This window comes from Mandrillus leucophaeus, unplaced genomic scaffold, assembly GCF_000951045.1.
Source record: "Mandrillus leucophaeus isolate KB7577 unplaced genomic scaffold, Mleu.le_1.0 Scaffold228, whole genome shotgun sequence".
In the NCBI taxonomy this organism is placed as follows: Eukaryota; Metazoa; Chordata; class Mammalia; order Primates; family Cercopithecidae; genus Mandrillus; species Mandrillus leucophaeus.
Genome location: NW_012102343.1, coordinates 2,484,216 through 2,508,539, shown reverse-complemented (window position 1 = coordinate 2,508,539; position 24,324 = coordinate 2,484,216). Strand labels below are relative to the sequence as shown.

The window sequence follows — 24,324 nt, the reverse complement described above, 5'->3', positions numbered from 1 at the left end:
GCTGATGTCTGCTCTTTCATGTCCAAGTGAAAAAGTTCTGGAGGGCCTAAGATAAGCTCTTTCCTTTACAGAAGTTAAAAACCATTAGAGCCACTGTGCTTGCTTTAGGAGCAGCTGAGTGGAGCAAAGCCCTGGGCTGGTCTCAATTTCACAAAGTATTAGTGGTTAAAAAAAAAAAGAGGGGGGAAGAAGCTGGCAAAATCTTTGGGTCAGTAGAAGAAACTGGTAGTGAGTAACAGAAAACTGCCTGAGGGATTAGAAGAGTCCCTGGGGGGTTAGACTCAAGGAATTCTGGGTCCCTAAAACTCTTGAAACTTTTCCCTCTCCTCTCTGGAACCCCCAACCCACCCTTCACCTTCTTAGGCTTTATCCTGTTCCCTTCCCAAGATCCTCTAACCCTATGGCCCCTGGTTCCCAGTTTCACTCACTCTTCCATCCTCCTCCCTCCCATAAACTCCCATCAAAGGCCTTGGAGGCCACCACAGATTCAGAATTTGAACATTTCTAATGATTCTACTGTTTCTAGCATAGAGTCCCTATTCTCCCTGTGATGTAGAAATGTGTCCACAGCAATCCAAGGGGAAACTCTTGAGTGAATTTTTCCATGGAAACACTGGTGCACAAAATGGTTTAGGTCTGTTATTACTACTTTAGGCACATTATGGGTAAATATGCTTTTGTTGTGATAACATCATTTCCTTGGGAAAATATATTCCAACTTCTGGACAACCTTCCTCTAAATGAGAACTTTTGAAATACAGCTTGTCTAGAGCCTGTATGTCAATTTGCACTTGCCCCTGCAATGATTCTTTGCTGCTTTCCTGGGAATACATGTTTTAGGAAATATTTACATCGGGAGTTACGTCGGGACTAACACCTGGATAACAGGACCTACCTTATAGGATTTTGAAGATTAAGTAAGATGGTGAATATAAAGCACATCTAAGCAGTGACTGGTGTTATATCATGGACTAAATATACATTGACTATTAGTAGCAGTATTGTCATTTTTACTTAGGAACATTGCTTAACACTCTCTGCATTCACTGTAAGTCTATCTACATACAGAAATATCAAAATGAATGACTCACTGACTGCAACATCAGTCTGGAATATTAGTGCTAAACTACAGAAGAATGGCCATAGGCATTCTGAACCTGGAAGTTAACAGCAATTTGCTATTAAAGTTACAAGGTAATTAACTGGCAACCTATAAGACAAAAATCTCATAGTAAAAATTATTCTTAAGATCCCTTAGGAAGAGATGTCACATTTGAGATTGACAGGTTATCTCTTAATAAATCTAATATGTACTTTTCTGCCAGTGTCAGAATGATTTGCTCAACTGTGCACCAAATGAAGTAGGTTTGTATTTAGAAAAGTAGGCTTGTACTATGGGATCATGTTGTATAAACTATGTATTTTTATTTTTTTGAGACAGGGTCTTACTCTGTCACCCAGGCCGGAGTGCAGTGGCACAATCACAGCTCACTGCAGCCTCAACTTCCTGGGCTCAGGTGATCCTCCCACCTCAGCCTTCCAAGTAGCTGGGACTACAGGTTTAGTAGTCCCACCATGTCTGGCTAATTTTTGTGTTTTTTGTGGAGACAGAGTTTTGTCATGTCACCCAGGCTGGTCTCAAAGTCCTGGGTTCACATGGTTTGCCTGCCTTGGCCTCCCAAAGTGCGGGGACTATAGATATAAGCGACTGTACCTGGCCTAAAATATGTATCTTTAAGCATGAGAGTGACAGTGCAGTAGAAAGGCCCATGGGAACAGCAACCGACTGGAGTGACATTTCTCCCATCTTTTCCTAAGTGTAAAATCAACTGGAATCACCTACTTTATTGAAATTATAATCAATTTCTCTCTGAATAGCTGAATGTATACAGTTAATTATGTGTTTGATACAGCTTCATTATCTGATGTTCTCTGGTCATAGTACACCAGAATATAAAGAAGTGGCTAAAGATGAAGTTAGAAAAACTGGAGTTATAGCAGTATCAAGAGTTTGACAATAAGAAATACTGAAAAGATGGAACAAAAAGGTGCCATTAACTTTACATTACACAAAAGTTAGAGTTCAAACATGAGGAGAGTGATAGATGTGAACATCTAGTCCTTAATTGCTCTTCCTGGAAATGGCGCAACTGTCTGGGAGATGGGAAGCTGCTTGATGTAGTTAAAGGTTGAGAGTAAGAGACTTACTACAATCTCAGCTGTGGTAATGGTCTTATTTAGGTTCCTCTCTGAGGATAAACTGTCAATGATTATTAAAAACTGCTTAAATCAGATGTGGTGGCTCACGCCTGTAATCCTAGCACTTTGGGAGGCTGAGGCAGGTGGACCTGAGGTCAGGAGTTTTGAGACCAGCCTGGCCAACATGGTGAAACCCCATCTCTATTAAAAATATAAAACTAGCCAGGCGTGGTGGCTCACGCCTGTAAAACCAGTTACTTGGGAGGCTGAGGTAGGAGAATCGCCTGAACCCAGGAGGCAGAGGTTGCAGTGAGCCAAGATTGCGCCATTGCACTCCAGCCTGGGTGACAAGAGTGAAACTCCCGTCTCAAAATAAAAAAAAATAAAGAAAAAAACAAAACAAAACAAAACAAAACAAAACAAAAAAAAAAACGGCTTCAGAGTAGGCTGCCTGATTAATTTAGCCACTGAAAAACTATAAGAAACGTGACCACATATAGTAGCAAAAAAGAATTTGAAGAACTCAATGAATAGTCGCATGCTCCTCTCTATGAAGGCAAAATCTCTTTCCTTGGGACATGTTCACAGCTGGCAGCTACAGAGTTTCCTTAAATATTACATGTACAGTTCCTAACCCTGAATTTGACTCATTTGCTTCACATCTACCTACTCATCTTGCCTCTGCCATTTGTTTGAGGTCTGAGAAAGCATCTCACATGAGCATTATTCCTACTCTGAGGGAACAGCTCTCCCGAGCCTTTCAAAGTTGTTCAATGATGCACTAAAAACAAATAATATCCTTATAAGATTAAATGCCTGTATTTCATCTTCTAGTATATTACTCCCTGTATTAATTATTTTGAAAAATTTCTTCTAGTACAAGTCTCTAAGGAATATAAGTCAATCAAATGGCTGGCTAGGAATTCCACTGGCATCAAGACCACACCATATAGCCAGCCTATAAAACTATATAACATACACACACACACACACACACATATATATATATATACACAAAACGCAGTCCAGGAGGGTTATAATGAGCAGTATCCCCACTATCCTTTTTGCTGGTAAGGTTTCTGACATGCTTTTTCGTGGATCTTCATTTCTTTATTTGTGGTTTCCTCTGTTGTTCTTTTGCCCATTATTTTGATCAATGGAAACTTTTCTGAAAGTGATATGCTTTCTTTAAGGTCTGTTTTGTTCATCACTTCACAAGGTTGACTGTGGTTTGCTGCTATACTATTTCTGTTTGGGTTCTTTTCAAGGCTTTCCACATCCCCAACACAGGGGTACTAGTTTTCTATTTCAATGGTTTAGTATAAGTTTATCTTGGACTCATGCCACCACATCAGAGATGACCTTTCTGTAGAAGAAAGGACTCACAAAAGGAAAATGCTCAAGACTTTACAGGAAGAGCAGAGCTACAAATGCTGACCTTACCAGGGCTGTGGCAAAACAGACATGGCTGCATCTGTGAAGGTCCTGAAAACACCCCCAAACCTGATCGTTTTTATAAAATACAGTGATAACCAATCTCTTTCAATTCCCAAGGAAAAAGAAACAAAACAAAGTAAAAAATACATACCCTGACTTTTCCTACCAAACATTTACTCATAGATTAAGTATCCTGTAACTTTCGACATATCCACACACACACTCACACACACACACAGACAGGTATATGCTGCCTCTTCCTTTTATCTCTCAGTGTAGGGATTATGATTCTGAAATTGAAGTTAATGCTAATCCTTAGAAAATAACAATTAGAACATTATTAATTAGGGTCAGGTTCCAAAACCAAATCATGAAACATTTAGTGAAGTCAACTTTCGTGCAGTAAAGGCACATAGGACTCCATTTTATAAATATACTGCATATTATCTATTCCCCTGTGTTTCTGGTTATAGCCCTTTTGATTCCTGAGTAGGCCCTTTTATCTTTTTATTCATTAGTCTTTCCAGAGGCCATCCTATCACTTGTCAATTTCATTCGCTCCTTCAACACATATTTAATGACCCCCTACATGAGCCAGATACAGTTTGAGGCACTGTTCTCTCATGTTCTGCCATGTGCCCGACTGTTCTAGGAGATTTCTGTGTATTTTTTTCCTTTCTATATTTTATTTTATTTATTTATTTTTGAGACGGAGTCTTGCTCCGTCACCCAGGCTGGAGTGCAGTGGCACCATCTCAGCTCACTGCAAGCTCCGCCTTCCGGGTTCATGCCATTCTCCTGCCTCAGCCTCCGAGTAGCTGGGACTACAGGTGCCTGCCACCATGCCCGGCTAATTTTTTGTATTTTTAATAGAGACAGGGTTTCACCGTGTTAGCCAGGATGGTCTCGATCTCCTGACCTCGTGATCTGCCCACCTTGGCCTCCCAAAGTGCTGGGATTACAGGCGTGAGCCACCGCGCCCAGCCCCTTTCTGTATTTTAATTAGTTTATTCTGTTCTCTTTCATAGCTTTTCAAATTAAACAATTAACTCACTTATTTTTAATCCTTCTTGTCTTTTAAATAAATGCATTATATTTTTGAGTGCAGTTTTGGTTATTCCACAAATTTGATGTGCAGTACTTTTATAGCCATACAGTTTAAAATATTTTATAATTTTCATGATTATCTCTTTAATGCATGAGTAATAGGTACTCTATTTTTTTTAAATTTCCAACACATTTTTTTTTAAAAAACCTCTTTTTATTATTTCTAACTTAAGTACTTTGTGGTTGAAGAGTGTGAACTGTTTGATATTGATATTTTGAAGTGCATGGAGCCTTCATTTGTGACATAGTATGTGCCGAATTTTTAGAAACATTCCAGATATACTTGAATACCATTGAGTGCAGGAGTCTATGCATAACTGCAACTGCTTTTCAGGCTGTGAGCTACGATTCATAATTGGGCTGTAAAATGAATTTCGGGGCTCACTATCAGCATTAAAAAATAGAAGACAGTATTTTGTGAAATTTTAATTTCACATATACACATACATATACATAGGTATTTTTACTGGGTTGCATATAAAATGTTTTTTCTTTTTTTAGATCATTTCGCCTATGACACAGCCCTCAGGAAGTCCTGAGAACATGTGCCCCTAAAATGTATTTTTTATTTTAAGTGCTGGTTCAAAAAGATGAAAAGCCTCTTATTAAAGCAAAATGTTAATTCTGTATATCAAATATTCAAGTCCTCAGTAATTTTTGAGTTATTTGTGGCTGACAGAAGTAAATTCAAATAAATTACCCACTAATACTAATGATTTGCTAGTTTCTCCTTATAATTTTGTCAGCTTTTGATTTCTATAAGTTTATGATGTTAAGTGCATACAAGTGCTTTTCTTTATTCCTCTTAGTGATTTTTGCTTATATTTTATCTGATATTAACATTGCTATACCAGTTTTCCTTCTGATTAGTATTTCATAATTGATCTTTTCCAACCTTTTATTTTCTACCTTTTGTTCAGATTTTACTTTATGGATGTCTCTTTTATGTAGCGAATAACTCAACTTTTTAAAAAGATGCAATTTGATCATCTCTTTTTTAATGGAAGAGTTTAATCTGTCAACATTTATTTTGATTATGTGCATATTTGGACTCATTTCTATTATCTCAGTTTTTGTTTTCTATTTATCATCCTATTCCTTTGCTTCTTTTTTTTGAGACAGAGTCTCACTCTGTTGCCCAGGCTGGAGTGCAGTGACGCATAAACTTGGCTCACTGCAACCTCAGCCTCCTGGGTTCAAGAGATTCTCCTGCCTCAGCCTCCCGAGTAGCTGGGATTACAGGCATGTGACACAACGCCTGGCTAATTTTTGTATTTTTAGTAGAGACGGGGATTCACCATGTTGGCCAGGCTGGTTTCGAACCCCTAACTTCAAGTGATCCACCTGCCTCGGCCTCCCAAAGTGCTAGGATTACAGGCGTAAGCCACCACACCCAGCCTCCTTTGCTTCTAATTTTCCTACCTCCCACTAAATTAATAAAGTATCTACATTTCCCTTTCCCTGCTCTGTTGGTTTGAAAACTACAGGCTACATCTTAATTATTTAGCTATTTTTTCCTAAGTGTAAAGTCATTCAGTATTTCTGTCCTGACCTCAAAGTTGACACAGACCCTTATCAACTAAACACTCTAGGTCCCTGTATCTTGTCTTTGTTATCTCTAAATGGTTTTTGTCTTCTTAAAGACCAATAATTATTTTTATAGTCATTACCATTTATCGACATTTTACAGACAGATTTGTTGTACTTTATTGTTTCTTGTTGCCTAATACTTCTGGATTCACTTCTATCTCTATACAGTCTTTACTATTTCCTAGTTTGAATTTCAGGTATACTCTTAGACTTCGAATGTCTCAAATCATTTTTATTTTGCCTTCACTCTTTTTTTTTTAGATGGAGTCTTGCTCTGTCACCCAGGCTGGAGTGCAGTGGCGCGATCTCGGCTCACTGCAAACTCTGCCTCCCAGGTTCAAGCAATTATCCTGCCTCAGCCTCCTGAGTGGCTGGGACTACAGGAGCTCTGCCACCCTGCCCAGCTAATTTTTGTATTTTTAGTAGAGACGGGGTTTCAACCTGTTAGCCAGGATGGTCTCAATCTCCTGACCTTGTGATCTGCCCGTTTTGACCTCCCAATGTGCTGGGATTACAGGCGTGAGCCACTGTGCCCAGCTGCCTTCACTCTTGAATGCCAGTTTAGCTATGTATGAAATTCTAGACTGAAAGTTTATTACCAACACTTTGAAGTAATTGGCTATTGTTTTCTAGCACCTATTGCTGAGGAGAAGAATGCTGGTACTCTGTGTTCCTTTGTCATTTACGCAGATTTTCTCTCTGGTAATATTTAGACTTCTCTTTACGCTTAATGTTCTGGTTTCTTGCTACTCTGATGTGTCTAGAGGTACATTTATTTTGGTACATGAATGGATTTTTTAGCCGAGGACTCATGTCTTCTTCAATTCTGGAAAATTCTGTTATTTTCTAAAAGCATTGCTTGTCCAATTATCCCTTAGGTCTTTTTTGTGATACTCCTATCAGAGTCACATGTCATGTTCCACAAGATACTCCTATTAGACACATAATCTAACATGTCTGACTATTTTAAAGTATTAATTTATCTGTAAAGAATTCATGTTCCAGTTGTTGATTTTCCTGGCAATCTTTCTTAACATGAGATTTTTTCATGTGTTTTGGAATTTTGGTTTGCAGGCTTATTTTGAATGGGAATCATTCCCTGCCCTTGCCTCTGTGCTTGCTCATTCCTCCCTGTCTGAAGATTATATAGTTGCCTTCACCCAGACCCCTGGCACCAGCCCCAAACCAGGCATTATAGTGGCATTTTGGGGCCCTTGCCTCAGTGATATTTAGAAACTAAACGCAGTTTTGAGACAGGAACAGTTGAAAGGGTATGTCATTGTCTTCCTGACTCTGTAGGCCCATAGTCTCATATAAAGATATAGCCTCAGTTAGTGGCTTCATGCCAGTTTTACTACTTTCCCATTAGGAGAGCACACTGCATCCTTTAGTGCAGGGTTTTCAACCTTGCCACTATGGACATGTTGGGCTGGATAATTCTTTGTAGTGGGAGACTGTTCTGTGCTTTGCGATGCTCAGCAGGATCCGTGGACTCTACCCACTAGATTCCAGTAGCACTCCCCCAGTTACGACAAGTATAAATGTCTCCAGACATTGCCAAATGTCTCTTGTGGGGGGGAACTGTCCCATGTTGAAAATCAATTATTTTCAAGTAATGAGCCTGGCTTTAGGTTCTCCTCTTGTAGGGCACTTTCAGGTCCCAATATGTCACAGGAGCTTGTCACTGCCTGCTTCAGAAAGCCTATAGCTTCAGCTTCATTCATTGATTCTCGTTTACTTTGGTACATTTTGGGGACAAGGAGATATGTGCCTTGTTTTGAAGCACAGCTAAGTCCCGTAGGTTTTCTTCTTTAAACGTTCATCCATCATAACTATGTGTTTGCAGCAGAGGGGGGATGTGAATGTGAAACTGTGAACTTTGGGAGCCAACTGGACTGGAAGTCAGTAACTCCAAATCTAATTTTCTCTTTCGTTTGAAACTGAGCCTTTGCCTTCAATCGTCTTTAGAGTTATTAGTGTTCAGGAAATCAGAATATGTTTCAATTTCCACAGGCTCACCAGCAGAACCAAATCACACTTATAAATAACAACCTACCAACAACACAAATGTGATTTCTTTTAGTAGGGAACAGCAGCAGCTGCAGAATACAACTACACTGACCAGCAGACATTGGACGCCATATATGTCAGAGAAACACATTATCTCATTTAATCCTAAGAACAACTCCAAGACATCAGTAATATTTTATAGATAATGAAACAGAAGCTTAGAGTTATCTCTAAAAAAGTTAATTAAGCCAAGAAACCAGGATCCGAATCTCATTTCAAATTCCAGGCTGTTAACAACTGTACTCTACTGCCTCCCATACGCTACTCTACAATAATGAGATCATTGTTATTTAGTGATCCTTGATGCATCCGACTTGACATAGAATACCATGTCACCACCACCACTGCCATCACTATCTCCTCCACCACTTCCATCTCCACCATCACCACTGCCATTTGCTGAGAACTTACGAGTATAAGCTATCTCAGGCGCTGGGAATGACCTTATCTCCTCTCAAAAACAAACCATGCAAGCAGAGATCTTATCTGTCTTGTCCACTGGTGTTATCACTGGTGTCTAGGGCAATGTTGAGCAAAATAGACATTCAATATATATGTGATGAAAGGGTGAAGACAAGGTATCTGTCTTTGAGGGAGCTACAGAAAGCAGAACATATGAAAAAAGGAAAAATAAAACAAGGAGGTAGATGGCAGAGTCAGCTGAGGAGGTGAGGAAGGGGCAGCTGGGAAGGATGCACCAAGGCGAGACACTAAAACCCAATCTTGAATGAAAGGCAGGACTTAGGTTCAAGAGGCCTAAGGGCACTCTGCAGAGATGACATGGGTATGCAGGAACAAAGAATGGGAAGCATATGTGGAGCAGTCTGTGCAAAGCGGTGATAGAGTATGAAGAAGGCAGGAGACAGGAGAGAGGTCATATTGCAGAAGGCTTGAATGTCAGAGTCAGGACTCTCAATTTTATCTTGTGGGCACCTGGAAGCCTTCAAAGATTTCAGAAAAATGGGCAGGGTGCAGTGGCTCACGCCTGTAATCCCAGCACTTTGGGAGGCCGAGGTGGACAGATCATGAGGTCAGGAAATCTAGACCATCCTGGCCAACATGATGAAACCCTGTCTCTACTAAAAATACAAAAAATTAGCTGGGCATGGTGGCGGGCGCCTGTAGCCCCAGCTACTCAGGAGGCTGAAGCAGGGGTATCGCTTGAACCTGGGAGGCGGAGGTTGCAGTGAGCCGGGACCGCGCCACTGCACTCCAGCCTGGGTGACAGGGCGAGACTCCGTCTCAAAAAAAAGAAAAAGATTTCAGAAACATGGTTTAAAGAACTACTTTGGAGATGATTTTTAAAAGTTGTTTCCTGGGCCTACTCATGTATTCCTTTAAGAAGAACCAATTTAGACAGTTTGAAAATTTCCACTTGTTCTATGTTCTAGTTAAGTCTTCTTTTTCTTCAAGAAGAACCAATTTATACTTGATATTTTTCAAAATATTATCTTTCATCTACTTTTTAAAATTGTACATAGTGTGCACAGTGTTCTCATAATTTTTCAGTCTCTCCTATATCTACTTTTAAAGTCTTTCTCTTATTTTTACTTCTCTTATTTTTCTGGCAGAAGTATGTTTATTTTCTTCTTCTGGGTTCCCCTGACCCAAACTAAATAAGATTTTGAACTTAACGAATTTTATTGCTTGCTTTTCACTTTATATTACTTTTCTTCTTAATTTCCTTAAGTCTGTTTTCCTTAGCTTTGTTTTATGGTTCCTTTTCTAACTTCGTGTGATAAAAGCTTACTTCAATTATGACAAATATGTGGCCTATTCACCACTCTCAGCATCTTCCCTGCCTGTGGCAGATGCTACTAACCTATCAAAGCACTCTTTTTTGCTGAACTCAGGGAAGTCCTCACAGGTCTTTCCAAAACAACACCGGGCAATCAGCTGAAGCCAATTTATCTATTGAAGCCAATTTACCATTTGTATCTTGGTTAATTTCTTTTTCATCTTTCAGTATTTTAGTAATGAAAATGATGAAGATTATGAATTTACCTTTGAGTACATCTTTGACTCTCTCCCTCCCTCCTTCCCTTCCTTGACAGATTACCTTTGAGTATATCTTTGCCTGACTTCCTGCCTCCCTCCCTTGCTTCTTCCCTTCCTTCCTTTTTTTTGAAGTCTTGCTCTCTTGCCCAGGCTGGAGTGCAGTGGCGCGATCTTGGCTCACTGCAATCTCCACATCCCAGGCTTCAGCGATTCTCGTGCCTCAGCCTCCCGAGTAGCTGGGACCATAGGTGCCATGCCACCACGCCTGGCTAATGTTTGTATATTTTGGTAGAGACGGGGTTCGCCATGTTGGCCTGGTTGGTCTAGAACTGAACTCCTCACCTCCAGTGATCCCCACCTGCCTCGGCCTTCCAAGGTGCTGGGATTACAGGCATGAGCCACTGCGCCCGGCCTTTATATTTAATATTTCATTTTACTGGAAAGTGGTCTGAGAATGAGGCATGTATGATTTCTACTTTTTGAGGATTTAATTGAAACATTCCAGTTTAGAAAACTATTCCACAAGATCTCTGTAGGGCACAAAGTTATATATCTATTGATTTACTCTTATTAATTAACACCTTTTTGTCCTTATGTTGAGTCTTATTTGCCTAAACTACTGACTATTATTTCTATTCTCTTTTTGTAATTTGTTATTTTAGGTTGAATCTGTCTTTTCTCTCATCATTTTCATCTTTGTATATTTCTTCCTCAAATTTTTGGCATTTGTCTTTTAGTTTGCAAATTCAGTTTTCTGCAGTGGCCAATTTCTATTTACTGTCTTCAGCCCAATTTTTCACTTAGGTAGTTCTCATCTCTGTGCAATCCTCCCTGACTGCAGGTCCCTTGCTCCTTCTATATGATAGCTTTGTCTAGTTCTCCACACAGATGCTCTCTACTCTTACATTTTGTTAAGAATACACATTAGGTATTTTCTAAAATGTTATTATTTCTTGCTTAAACTCATTCCAGAGGTAAGAAGCCTCTGAATCTTCTCCATGAAGACTTCTTTTTTTTTGGAGACAGAGTCTCTCTCTGTTGCCCAGGCTGGAGTGCAGTGGTGTGATCTTGGCTCACTGCAATCTCTGCCTCCCAGGTTCAAGTGATTCTCCAGCCTCAGCCTCCTGAGTAGCTGGGATTACAGACACGCGCCACCACACCCGGCTAATTTTTTGTATTTTTAGCAGAGATGGGGTTTTACCACGTTGGCCAGGCTGGTCTCGAACTCCTGACCTCATGATCTGCCTGCCTCAGGCTCCCAAAATGCTGGGATTACAGGCATGAGTCACCGTGCCCAACTGAAGCCTTCTTTTAAGCTATACTACCTATTCCCAGGCCCCAAGATTTTCCAGTATTTGCTCATCCTTAAAGAAGGTCTAAATCTGCCAAGGGCTTATATTTATGGAGAAACTGATGTGGATGGATTCTATCAGAAGTTAGCATAAATTCCTGCCAAAATCTTTTAAAAAGGGGTTTTCATACTCAGGTGAAGGAGGAGGGAAGTGAGGGGTGGGAAATATCCAGCAGTTATATTACCATTTCAACAACCATTTTAACATCCCAGGAGGCAGGCACGAGAAGTCAGATTTTAATTAAAATTATGCCAATGTGAATCAGCAAAGGAAGACCCATCATTCTATGGCTCTCATGTAGCTTTCCTCCCCACTAAGACACACACAATCATGCAGCTTTTGATTAGGTGTGGTTGTAGCACCCATGCCTCTGACTGATGTCACTGTCCACACCAAAAGCAACCCCTAGGACCTCCTAATGCACCACTGAGGTCCAAATGAGGAGGGTTAGTAGAAGACAGACAGTCTAAGTGGCACAGCTCCTGACTGGCGCTCACGTCCTTTCTACCCTCAGGCCCTGCCCCTCAGAGCAAGGGGATATTATTGTCTGCGGTATTCCAGGTTTCCCTTTCATCTCCTAGACTGCACTCTCCCAGAAGACACTATACAAAAGCCCTCCATGTTGATCTTCAATCCAGTCTTCCTGTGCTGCATCTAACAGAAATTCCCCCAGCACCTCTAATATGAGTGGCATTAATTCTTCCTCCATTTAAGTGGTAAAACTGGTATGGAAAAAGAGAGGCGTGAGTGAGTTCCTAAGTGCATACATTGTATTTTCTTCAAAAGCAATATTTTAGGATAATTAATCTGCCATTTGCTGTACAGATAGATGTAGATAAATAGATTGGCAGGGACCTTTGAAATCTGTGATGTACAGGGAAGAGTCTGAGGTAAGCACAGCAGGTGAAATGAGTTCCAGTTTGAGCTCAGCCACTGACCACCTGGGTACCTTGTTGTACTCATATCCCCACAACTATGCCTAGATCCCTTTATCTTCTACCACAAACATTTTATAATTACCTACCTTGGAAATGCATAATGTAGAGAATCCTACATTAAGGATGAATATGTTACAGATTCAACTATGCTTCTTGAAACTGCACATAATAAAAGGCTGGCAGAACATGGTTAACCCACAATATGGTATCTTACATGCTCACCTCAAGAACTTTTGGACAATTATTAAGTCCTAATTACTTTGCCCTGAAATCTTCTCACTTTAATGACTCATGTTAAAAAGATAACATTTTTAAGCTGATATTTATGTTCATATTGTTCTGACATTAATCTCTTAAACATCTTTCATCATATGGCTGACCTCACCAAATGTTCAGGTAACATTAATTGGGATTTGGTGCTACCAGGCTACCCAGTCCTGATGGCTTTCCTCCCTGCTAATCCCTAGCAGCCTTTAACAACCAACCACTGTCCTGGGTGCTGACTCAGAACAGTAGTTACCATCAACTTCCACTCAGGTCACCCTGATGAGAATCACCTAAGGCCTGGGTAAAGAAGGTCATCTCAGCTATTTAAGGAAGAGTACTGCAGTTCAGTCTGTGCTTCTTCAACAGTTTTCTTTCTTCAGAGAAATCTCCCAGGTTACAACAGCTTTGGTCCCACCCTTTCAAATTCATTCAGTCTGAGTTTTGCCCTTGTGCCTGGCAAACTTCAATCTCCTCAGGTTTCTTTCTCCATATTTCCTGGAGAGTATGATTCTGGCTCTGAAAAAAGGTCATTTACAAGGAAGAGACAGTTCAGATGCATGTAGTTGTGTGTAGGCTGTCGTCCTTCTCAGTTCAGCTGACTGCTTGGAAGAAATACCACAAATAGTTTTGAAAGGAGGATCTGAAGCGGGTACTAAATTATGAAGTGTTGCAAACATTGGAGAAGAAAATCAAGAAAGATTATTGGCACTATGAAAATGGTAAAAAAAAAAAAAAATCTAAATCATTCCCTTCACAACTGACAAATGAGGTTTAGCTAAATGAAATATAAGTGTATGAATTTGAGAACGACAACAAAGAACTGCTGGGACAAGAGAGGCTGAGGAAAATGGCTTGAAAGCATCAGGATTAAAGAGCAAATGTGCTCATAAAAAAGCTTTCAATGGAATAGACAGAAAACAAGTCATTTTGGTTAATTATTCAGTAGGGACACTGGGTTTTGTTTTACAGATGGGAAAATGAAACCTTTAGAGGGAAAGCAACTTGAGTATTATCATAAAGAAACAGGACCCCACTGTTCTGATTCTCAACTCCCTTTGCACCAAAATCCAAGTGACATTCCATCTTTAATGTTCTATTCTTCTCTAAACTCAAAACTCAACCCTCTAGGATGTGGAAACTTTGATGGTCTTGGAAATTGCTTCTATATTTGTCTAATGCCAACTTCTGTGCTAGAAGAAGTTTGAAGTTCAACCCAAAAACACACAGCTTGGCATGGTCCAAAGCTCATTACAACTTCTCATTAGTTATGTCTCTTGAGGCGACTATGGCATTCCTGAGTGTGACTCAGTATCACCGGTCATAACTGAGGGTTCCTGATTAATCTGAACTGAGCCAGAGTAAAGGCCACAGTAAGATCCAAGCAAATGAAGCAACACATCTTGTAGGAAGAAAGTAAAAAATTTACATGAAAATTTCTTGAAATGCCATCTTGCTACTAAGCATAATAGTACCTAACACTGGTTTAGCATGTATTACATACCAGGCACTGTATTTGTGCTTGACATTCATCAATTCATTTATTTATCTTAATAACCCTATGAGGCAGGTACTATTACTATTCCCATTTTAAAATAGGAAACTGAGTCACAGAGACGTTGAGTAACTTGCTATGCTGGCTAGGAACAAGAATTACTTTAGAACAGTGAGAATATATCAACTGATACTCAGGATCCTGATTTCGAGAGCCATGAGAAGTTTCTCTAGATTAAAAAAATTACTTCATCAATCCAAATAAAGCATGGGGTTTAGTTCATAGTAATGTGCCAATGACAGTTTCCTAGTATGGTACATTCCTCAAATGCACCACGGCAATGTCAGATGTTAACAATGGAAAAAACACTGGGTAAGTGGTAGGTGGGAATTCTTTGTACTACCCTTACAACTTTTCTGTAAATCTAAAATTAATATAAAATACAGTTTGTTTGTTTGTTTGTTTAAAAAACTTTATCAGGATACTTCATGGGGGAGCTTTTCATTGTTCAGATGAAAAGCCATGCTATTCTTTTTCCTAAAAGTTAGAAGAATATCTGAAAACACTGGGGTCCTTACAATGCTGTACATTTTACACATAAGTGAGAGAATGTTAAAGTCTTTATTAGTACTAACTTAGCTTCAGAGACTTGTCCTAGAGTTTTAAAGGCAAATTGGAAACTATTTCCTGGAACAACGCCTCACAGCATGCCTTTTGATACCTGGATTATATTACTTAAATTCTGAAGAAATCTCTGCTTTTTCCCCCCTTCTGTGCATTTTTGATGTTGAGCTGTTTCCGGTTTTCCCACACTCTTGCCTGTCACAAAGAAGAAACCACAAAAATGCTGCAAAGCAAAGTCTGTCCAAAGAGCTGCAGTTCCATCTCAGGAGGCTGTGGAGTTCTCCTGCCAGCAGTGAGTTCAGGGCAGCAGCAAGCAGCGTCTTCAAATGCCCAGCCCTGCTGCCTGGGCCCACCTCTCCACCAGCTAGCCACACAGGCCACCAAGGGCCCTCTGAGGGTACTGGCAATAATCACAGAATCCACAAGGGGCACACTGGCAAATTCAACATTCACATTTGGCTCAAAAATTTTCCCACTTAACTATGGGCTTTCCAAATCTATGAAGGAGAGTGTGGTTTTAGAATGCATATGATGGTGACCAAGGCTTACTGAGTTCTTACCTAGGCTGGGCCTTACTCTATGTACTTCACACATATTAACTCTGTTAACATTTAACAACTGACCTAGGAGGTAGATACTCTTACTGTTTTATTTTTACAAATGGAAACATGAGGAAGCTGAGACTAAGAGATTAAGTAACTTGTAACTTGCAGAAGGTGTCAAATTAGTACAGTGTGGCCTGAGGATGTGAATCCGGGCAGTCTGGCTGCAGAGGCTGCACACCTAAGGATTTGACTCTACTCTTTCCAGGGTGAGAAGACACACAGTTTCCTTTCTATTTTGCTACTGGCATTCAACCACAAACTGCAGCCTTTCTACTGCCCCTTCCTACTACTCCAGAGAGTTCTGCAGCCATTACAATGCCAGCTCTTCCCAGAACAGGGCTTGGTACTTAGTGGGCACTGAATAAATATTTGTCGGATAAATGAATAATGGCAGCAATATAATTAATACAGCCACAAGGGATTGTTTTCTACCTAAATCCAGAATTTGATTTACCATCCAAGGAGGAAAAAACAGTAATGACTTTTTCTATGTTTTAGGATTCTTCTCACAACTAACATTGATCTTCTGAAGGACAAATGAATGAGGAGCCTCAATGACAGCAAGAGAAATATACAAATGTCCACTACACAAAAACACAGCAGGCAATGCCTGCCTCTTCCAGACATCTCTGAAAGTTCCCCAAGTTTAACCTGAAGAAGCGCTGCTAGAACCAACGCTCTTCACCAATCTATTTCTAGTCCACTGGCTAAAAAGTGGCTGGAGGTAGAGTGAAGGATTTTGATGTACAAAAATTTGATTCAGGAAAGAAAACGTCCTTTTGGTGTAAACAGGTAGACTGCAAAAGGTATTAAAAACACCATTGCTACACAGAGCTTGCTGACTAATGTCAATAAGGTTATATCATCCTCCTGGATGAAATCTCAATCCTATATCTTCCAATTCAAATGCCTAAAAGTGAACAAACCAAGGGGAAGCAGGGTGTTGAATTCTGTATGAAATGGAAAAGATCTGATTCTGCAGGGCCTGTCCCTCCCACAGGGTGGTGGCCATCTGCTTGTTTCAGTAGTTCCCCGGGAGATTCTAATCTGTAGCCTGCACTGAGAACTAGGGTTAGCCTTTATTTCCCAGCAGGTGTTCTTGTTTCCAGTACTTCAGTACGAATGGTCTTGAAGAGTAACAAATAAAGAGTACTATTAGCTTAGAAATGATAAAACTCAGTGGAAATTGAACAGAAAAAAACTTACTTGGAAGCCCTCTGGGATGTTGCCCTTCTGAGCACTTGTTTGTGGTTGGGTGGGGGTTTGGGGACCAGGGAGGCGCAAGAACTTGGAGGTGGTACTGCTTTTTGTGGCAGAGTGGTTGGCTTCTGGCCACTAGCTGTGGCACTGGAAATTCTACAATCTGCACCATTATTCATTGTCCATAAATTGGAGTTAGGTAGTGTCTGGCTGCCAAAGATCGCCTAAAAAAAAAAAAAAAAAAAAGGAAAAAAAATGATCGATGGACATCACCTTCATAACCCATTTACTTTATTAACTAGTCTGTAATCCTGTCAAGGGGCAAAAAAAAAAAAAAAAAAAAAGGAAAAAAAATGATCGATGGACATCACCTTCATAACCCATTTACTTTATTAACTAGTCTGTAATCCTGTCAAGGGGCAAAAAGAAAAGGAAAACTATTATTTTTTTTTTAAAGGAAAAACTTCTCTAATGTTGCCAGTGCAGCTCTGGATTCACAGAAGGGGAATATTTTGAAGCAGAGAGCTGAAATGGTCTTGTTGAAAGTACACTGGGCTAGGAATCAGGGCACCTGGGACACTAACTGTTGGCCCACATGCGTGAATTAGAAAAGCATTTGATCTCTCTCATTGCAGTTTCCATAATTGTTAAATTCAACACATTTTTAAATAATGTCTCTTTCGAGGCGTGAAGTACTAGAAATAGAGCACAGAATAAAACTATCTTGCAGCTTAACTTGATTCCTGCCCACTTCAAAACTCTGAGCTCCTCTAGAAAGTTTGCAGGCAGGAGGCAAGGGGAGGAGTCAGCATGGTTAGGGCATGGTGAACAAATACAGAAAGATGAGGCTGCCACAGGAACCATGAGCCAGGCCTGGTTATAATCTTCAGAGCTAGTTTAGAATTCTAGCCTAGAAACACTTTGTTGACCTAAAGATTAACATAAGATTTTACATTTGAAAGCGCTTTCAAAGTAAAATTACTATACAAATGTTTGTTATATGAATACAATCGACACAAGGATATTTTTGCTCAGAGGGTAAGCCTATAAATAAATAAAGACCTAAATATCACCATCTAAACATCACAAATGCCAACATATGTAATTAGGATGTAAAAGTATACTTCCTTCAAGTAGACGCTTAAAAAGTTCTTACAACTTATCTCATTAAAAACAGTCTTTTGGTGTCTCAATTTTGTTACTGGTCTTTCAATACTGCTTTCAACATGCATTGTAAAAAAACTTTAAATGAGAAATAATATTAAGAGAAAAATAACATCACTGACAAAATACCTAGTAATTTTTATTAAAGAAATTTCTGGCAATTGATTTCCATTTGTACATACAACATGTAAAGGACTCATGGCGAGGCATGATGAAATAATATGAGATGCTCTTAGGAAATATTCATCTTCTAGACAGAGTTTGCTAGCATTATTTTTGCCCTTTATGAATTTTATTTTTTCAGATTTAAAAGATGAACTGGGTACCTTTAGTAAAATGTTAACCAACCCTTCTATATGCATGACTTAAAATGTCTCATTTTCAGGAAATGTGTCAAAGGTCCTAGGCTAAGTAGATATGAGAGGGGGGTCCAGGGGTCTTGTGTGGAGTAAATGTGTTTGACTGAAATGCTTGACAAAGAACAAAGAGATTTCAGAGTTAAAGGGTCTGAGCATTTTCAATTGGACCAATCTGACTGAGATGTCCCCAACCTGTGTAAACCACCTGAGGGAGAAACTGAAGAGCTACAATTTTTCTCCATCTCTGATCCACAGAAGAGCAACAAAGACAAAGCCAGGTGCGGTGGCTCACGCCTGTAATCCTAGCACTTTGGGAGGCTGAGACATGTGGATCACTTGAGGTCAGGAGTTCGAGACCAGCATGGCCAACATGGCAAAACCCCGTCTTTACAAAAAATACAAAAATTAGCTACACGTGGTGGCGCACGCCTGTAGTCCCAGCAACTCAAGAGTCTGAGGTGGGAGAATCCTTTGAGCCAGGGAGGTGGAGGTTGCAATGGGTGAAGCACCACTGCACTCCAGCCTTGGTGACAGAGTGAGACCCTGTCTCAAAAACGTGGGAGGGGGAAGAGGAACAAAGACAGATCCAAGGCCGCAGGCAAAGCCAGGAAGGAAGCACTGTTGAGCGTGTACACATGGGGAGGTTTCCAGATGGTCCAAGAGAATCAAGGAGCCCTGACCCCGCTCACGCAGGCCTCCTCAGGACAAGCAACCAAAGCTTCCGGCAGGAGGCAGCCTTCTGGGACAGGGTCTACAACAAACCCTTTCTTTGCAGTTCCTGTTTCCATATTTGAGGGCCTTAAAATCTGTACGAGAAACTCAACTGGAAGTAAAGAGGGACACAGGAACAGGCTGCCCCAGGCTTCCATTTTCACCACTATATCCTAATAATTGAGGTTAGGTGTAAGGAGTGTTTGAAAAGTGCCTCATTCAAGATGGGAAGAGACCAAAAATCAGAGTGAGGGCTGAAGAGTTCTACATTGAGCCATCCATAAAGAAATTCCCTGGGTGAGTAGTAGAGGAGGGGAAAAAAAATGTTAGTTAAGAGCTCTTGGAAATCAAAATATTCTTTATTAAATTATATATTTAATGTTGTAAGGGAACTGCCACTGAATAGAACATCTATTCAATAAATGTTGCCATGGTGACAACTATATTTTTTTCAAATTCATCATTTTCCCCCCCAAATCTGGAACACGTAAATACAAATGAAATAATGAGTGAAAATAGCAGGTTCAGAACAGTTTTAGTGAGCTCCTATTTTTTTAAAAAAGAATACATACACACCATATCTATCTATCTATCTATATATATGTACACACATACTCTCCTAGTATCTGCACAAAACAATTCAAGAAGGATACACAAAAAAACTGGTAGCCTTCAGGGAGAATTGGTTAGCTAGGGGTCCAGGTAGGAGGGAGACTAACTTTTTACTGTATATCATTTGTATCTTTTGAATTTTATACTATGTGCATATAGTTATTTATTACAAAAATAAATTGTTCAAAAGACAAAAGAGGTAATTCCGATAACATTTAAGGAGGTAATAAATTATCTGTAACTACAAATCAAGATACCCAAGTGACACCCAGGTTTTAACCAGCTGGGTATAGGATTCCTACTGGATTGAGCTAAAGAAGGAATTAACTGTTCAGCACTGGCTACAAAAGCAGATTAGGTCATCAGTGAAAGGCAGAGAGACCCAGAGTAAATGGAAAAGACATAGCTTGTGGTCAAATGTACCTCAGCTCAAATGTAGGCCTTGTCACTTAAAAGTGGGTGATCTTTTCAAGTTAACTTCTTAGCTTCAGCTTTCTCATAAGCAGTTGAAATTACTTCACCTTTAGAAGATGAGGAGCTTAATTAAAAAAAAAATTACTTCATTGGATTTTTGGAAGCCAAATGAAGATCATGTAGGTAACCTTAGCCTAGGCATTCAATAAGAATTTCTTGAAATAAAGCAAAGACCTAGGCACACAGCAGGCACTCAACAAATGTTCCATTCCTTCCCAAACTTTCACCTACCTCAGTTCTACTGAGAAACTAAAGGAGGGAATGACGGGGAAGTCCACCTATCAGTAATCCTTCGTGAATGGTAGTTGCTTATGCATTTCTTCAACATATTTTTCCAGACTTATGACACTCACTAGTTGTGAAAGCAAATTCTTAAAACGAAAACATATGTTTAGGCTCCCCAGATCATATTTACTCAATTCTCTCTGGCAGAAATAATCTTTTCCTCTTCTGAATGCTTAGAAAAATGTATTTGTATGACTCATCATAGTACATTCGACTGTGTATTATAGCCATTTACGTGTGTACTTTTTCTCCCTTCTGGGTGATTCACACTGGAAATGGCTGAATTTATATATGATTAATTTTAGTTTCCCCTACAGTGACTAGTACAAAGATGCTTAATAAATGGGAAAAAACAAAAACAAAAACAAAACAAAAAAACCCAACCCCAACTATTCATCCTTGTTTAGCAAAAACTAAATTCTTACACAACAAAATAGGTAAATGTGTATTTAAATTCAGATGTAATCTTGTAAAAGGACCATTTTCTGGACTTCGAACAGTGCCTAGGGTGTTGTTTGTGTCCATCTCATACTCAACCACAAAAAATGTTAGCCCTTTTGCAGATCTCCAACAAAAATAACTTCACACCTTCCTAAATGCAGAATTTGTGGTAGGACCTTAGATACTGATGTTTTATATAAGACTAGTTTTCACTTCGAACAATAAAATAAAATAATTTAGAAGAACTTACTGCCTAGGAAACTGCCACTTGCCTGGATACAACTGCTTCTTCCTTTCTTCTTAATATTACTACTCTGATTTTGTTTGGGTCATAATGTTTGCCCAGCTAAAGAAAATATATTGCTAAATCTCTCTTTTACCTAGGGATAACACATGATATACGTTCTGGACAATGAGATGGAAACAGAAGTTTCTGGTTTTGGGGAAACAGAAGTGTTTGGGAAAGCTCTTTAAAGGGCGGACTCAGCTGGTGCACATCTTGTGTCCTTCCATGTTCCCTGTTCTTCCCACCTAGAACACGGATATCTAGCAAGAAGTGGACAGGCATAGGGTGAAAGTTACTTGCTAAGGATTGCAGAGAATAAAGACAGAAGGAGCATGGGTTTCTGATGGCACCATGAAGTCTGCAAGAGCCTATTTCTAGATTTCTAACTATGTGGGAAAAAAGCCCCTCTAACTTAATTAAACTACTGGTGGGAGAGAGGGTTCTGTTACAAGCAGTCAAACGGAATCTTAACTGATACTAGAAATAATTCTCCATCTACCACAGATTCAAGCTTGCCTAAGCCTCAATACAACAAACATGTACTGCATCTCAGAAGGCAGATACTCTTTCCAAATGCAGTAAAAGGCCTCTAGGTTGTGACTTGTGGTTTGGTGATTATACTGCAATACACTGAACGGATAATGAAATGATTATAATTGCATACCATCTGAAACTCCAAAGAGTCAGTAATGTAGACAAGTCCCCAGGTGTTTCACCAAAGCCAGGGCTAAGTGGGATGGGATTAAAGCAATCAAAGCTGGTAAGAAGAAACCCAGGAACACACTCAGGCAATGTTAAAAGCAGACATAAAATGGTTGTGTGTAAACTAGCGGCAGAAATCAGCCTCTCCAGCACCCCGAGAGCCCTGTACTGGCCCCAATCCTACAGCCCCACCAACTGAATTGCTCCATCATGTGAATTGTTCTGTCCTGATATTCATTCATAAAAGGGCAGAAGAATTATATGAAGTTCTCTCTAACAATTTGTAAGAAACATGAGGTTTCGATACACAATATTAACAACAAAGGCATAGGAGCTGCACTATCATTAGTCAATGTCCTGGGAACGAGAAAGCTGTGTAAGCACTGGCCTCCACTCAAGACCTAGTCAACATACACTCAGCATATACATGACTCTTGCTTCTTTGCTGGGTGTGGGAAACAGCCATGCTACAGCAAGAAGACTCAGAGAAAAACCACAGTTTGAGGGTTGGCTTGGCCCCAGGCAAAAGACTGGAAAGGCCCTCCTTCTCCCACAACAGAAGGGTGCTCATGGGTGGGAAGGGAAAATTTCTGATGGACAGAACACAGACTGCAACTTGGAAGGTTCCGGGGAAGCAAGATCTGGGCTCTCTTACTAGAAAGATAATAGTGTTTAGAGATTAAATTCTGGGAGGATTTTTTTTTTAATTCCTTCCAGAAAAACACTCCTTTTAGCCTTCACTCAGGCTTCTTGGTGATAGAGCAGAGCTGGATGCCGCTTCGTAGTGAAATAATTCTGTAAATTCATTTTTTTGAGAAAGAAGGGGGATAAAGTAGGCAAATGCTGCTCTCTATTTGCGTAGGTTAATGTCTCTTTGTGACCCTTTTACTCTAATTTCAGACGAGCAAATATTTCTATGCAGTATTCTCCCCACGGTAGATTGTGTCCCAATTTGAATAAAATTCCCATAACATATACAAAGACACTTACTGTCTGTTTCTCTCTGGAAGATAAACTATTGAGATGGTACATTTTCTTGAGCATGTAAGTTACTAATCACTCACCTTCCTACAATCAGGCCAAGACTGTTCAGAGCAAAGAACACATCCCGACTTTTATGCAACCCTGTGATGCTGTAAAAACCTTGGGGCCAAGGTGAGAATGAGAGTAACTGTTTCTATTTTGGCAAAAGTAAGCTTCCAAAAGGCCTTTGTCTCACACTGTATGGAGTTCTTGGCTGTCTTCCATTCACAATGTTTGTCAGCTGGGACAAGACTGGGGGCTGAGCAAGAGAAACAGTGCAACTTTTCTGGTGCTGTTATAAAGCACTGAGCAGTACTATGATCCCAGTAGGAATGGGGCAGCAATCCAGAAGTTGCTACTCTTCATATAGAGAGACCAAGCACACAAATACCTGAGACAGGACATGGAACTGTCAAAGACGTCGAAAGCCTTCCGACATATCCTCTCATTTCTAAAACCAATTACGAAGCTCCCCCTCCTTTAGTGAGTAGGAAAGGAGGTTCTTACTACCTCAAATGACCTACTCTTAAGGATACAAAGACAGATGTTTACCTGGACAGAAAAATTTCGAAACTATTATTCGCTAACCAACTGAGATCAGTGTGATTCTTCAGAGAGTCCCTAAACTAACTGTACTTGCCAATATTTAAGAAACAATGAAGATAATTACAACTAGATATTCAAATATACTCAAAACTGAGCTTGGACTGGTGTGTGACATGACCAGCATAGTGTAGCTATGACACAGCTGGCTAAGACTAGGGCTGCAGTTCATGACCACAAAAGCCAGTGAAACCAAATTGCCCTAAGACATCACATGGGTGACCTTCCCTCATTAGCAGTCACACCTTCATCTAGCCGCAAAACCAGTCAGACACTGATTGATGTTCTGATGCAAATTCAGACTCAGATGACCATAGATTCTGCTTTGCTTTACATTTCTTTCGTATCTCCTTCAATGCCCAGCACTGTTTGGTCACACACACATACATACAAAGGCTGGCAGACTGACATTTTTCTTTTTGAAACAAATTTCTTTAATAAATGTTCATTAGAAGTGTTAAAAATGATTTATAATTCTGCTCTCAGAGGTTAGTAACCTGTTAACACTTAGATGTTTTTCTATGTATATACAAATGTATTTTCTATGTGTATGTATGTTTTTCTGTGTGCTGACAAAAAATGGAATCATATGACACCTGATGTTTTGGAGCCTATTTTTATTTCATTCAAATACCTATTCTGAGCATTTTTCCCTAACTATAAAGGTAGACCTAGACTGCTGCTTTTAATGGCATTTTTCCTACTATGGTTTATTATACTTAACCAATCATCAATGCTATAAATTGACACACTGAGGTACATCTATATTTGAAGCTATGGAAATA

General features: G+C 39.8%; 1 protein-coding gene across 3 annotated transcripts in view; it reads right to left on the bottom strand.

Annotated features, from left to right (window-relative positions):
- Positions 1 to 24,324, bottom strand: part of TTLL5 (tubulin tyrosine ligase-like family member 5) — a 335,321-nt gene that overhangs the window by 78,175 nt on the left and 232,822 nt on the right. For 2 of the 3 annotated variants that reach the window (XM_011981565.1, XM_011981566.1), the window contains one exon: positions 16,886 to 17,103. In XM_011981565.1, the coding sequence (XP_011836955.1) occupies positions 16,886 to 17,103 (218 nt within the window). Of the gene's footprint in view, positions 1 to 12,999; positions 13,611 to 16,885; positions 17,104 to 24,324 lie in introns of those variants that run through there. The other variant, XM_011981567.1, reaches the window with a different exon arrangement.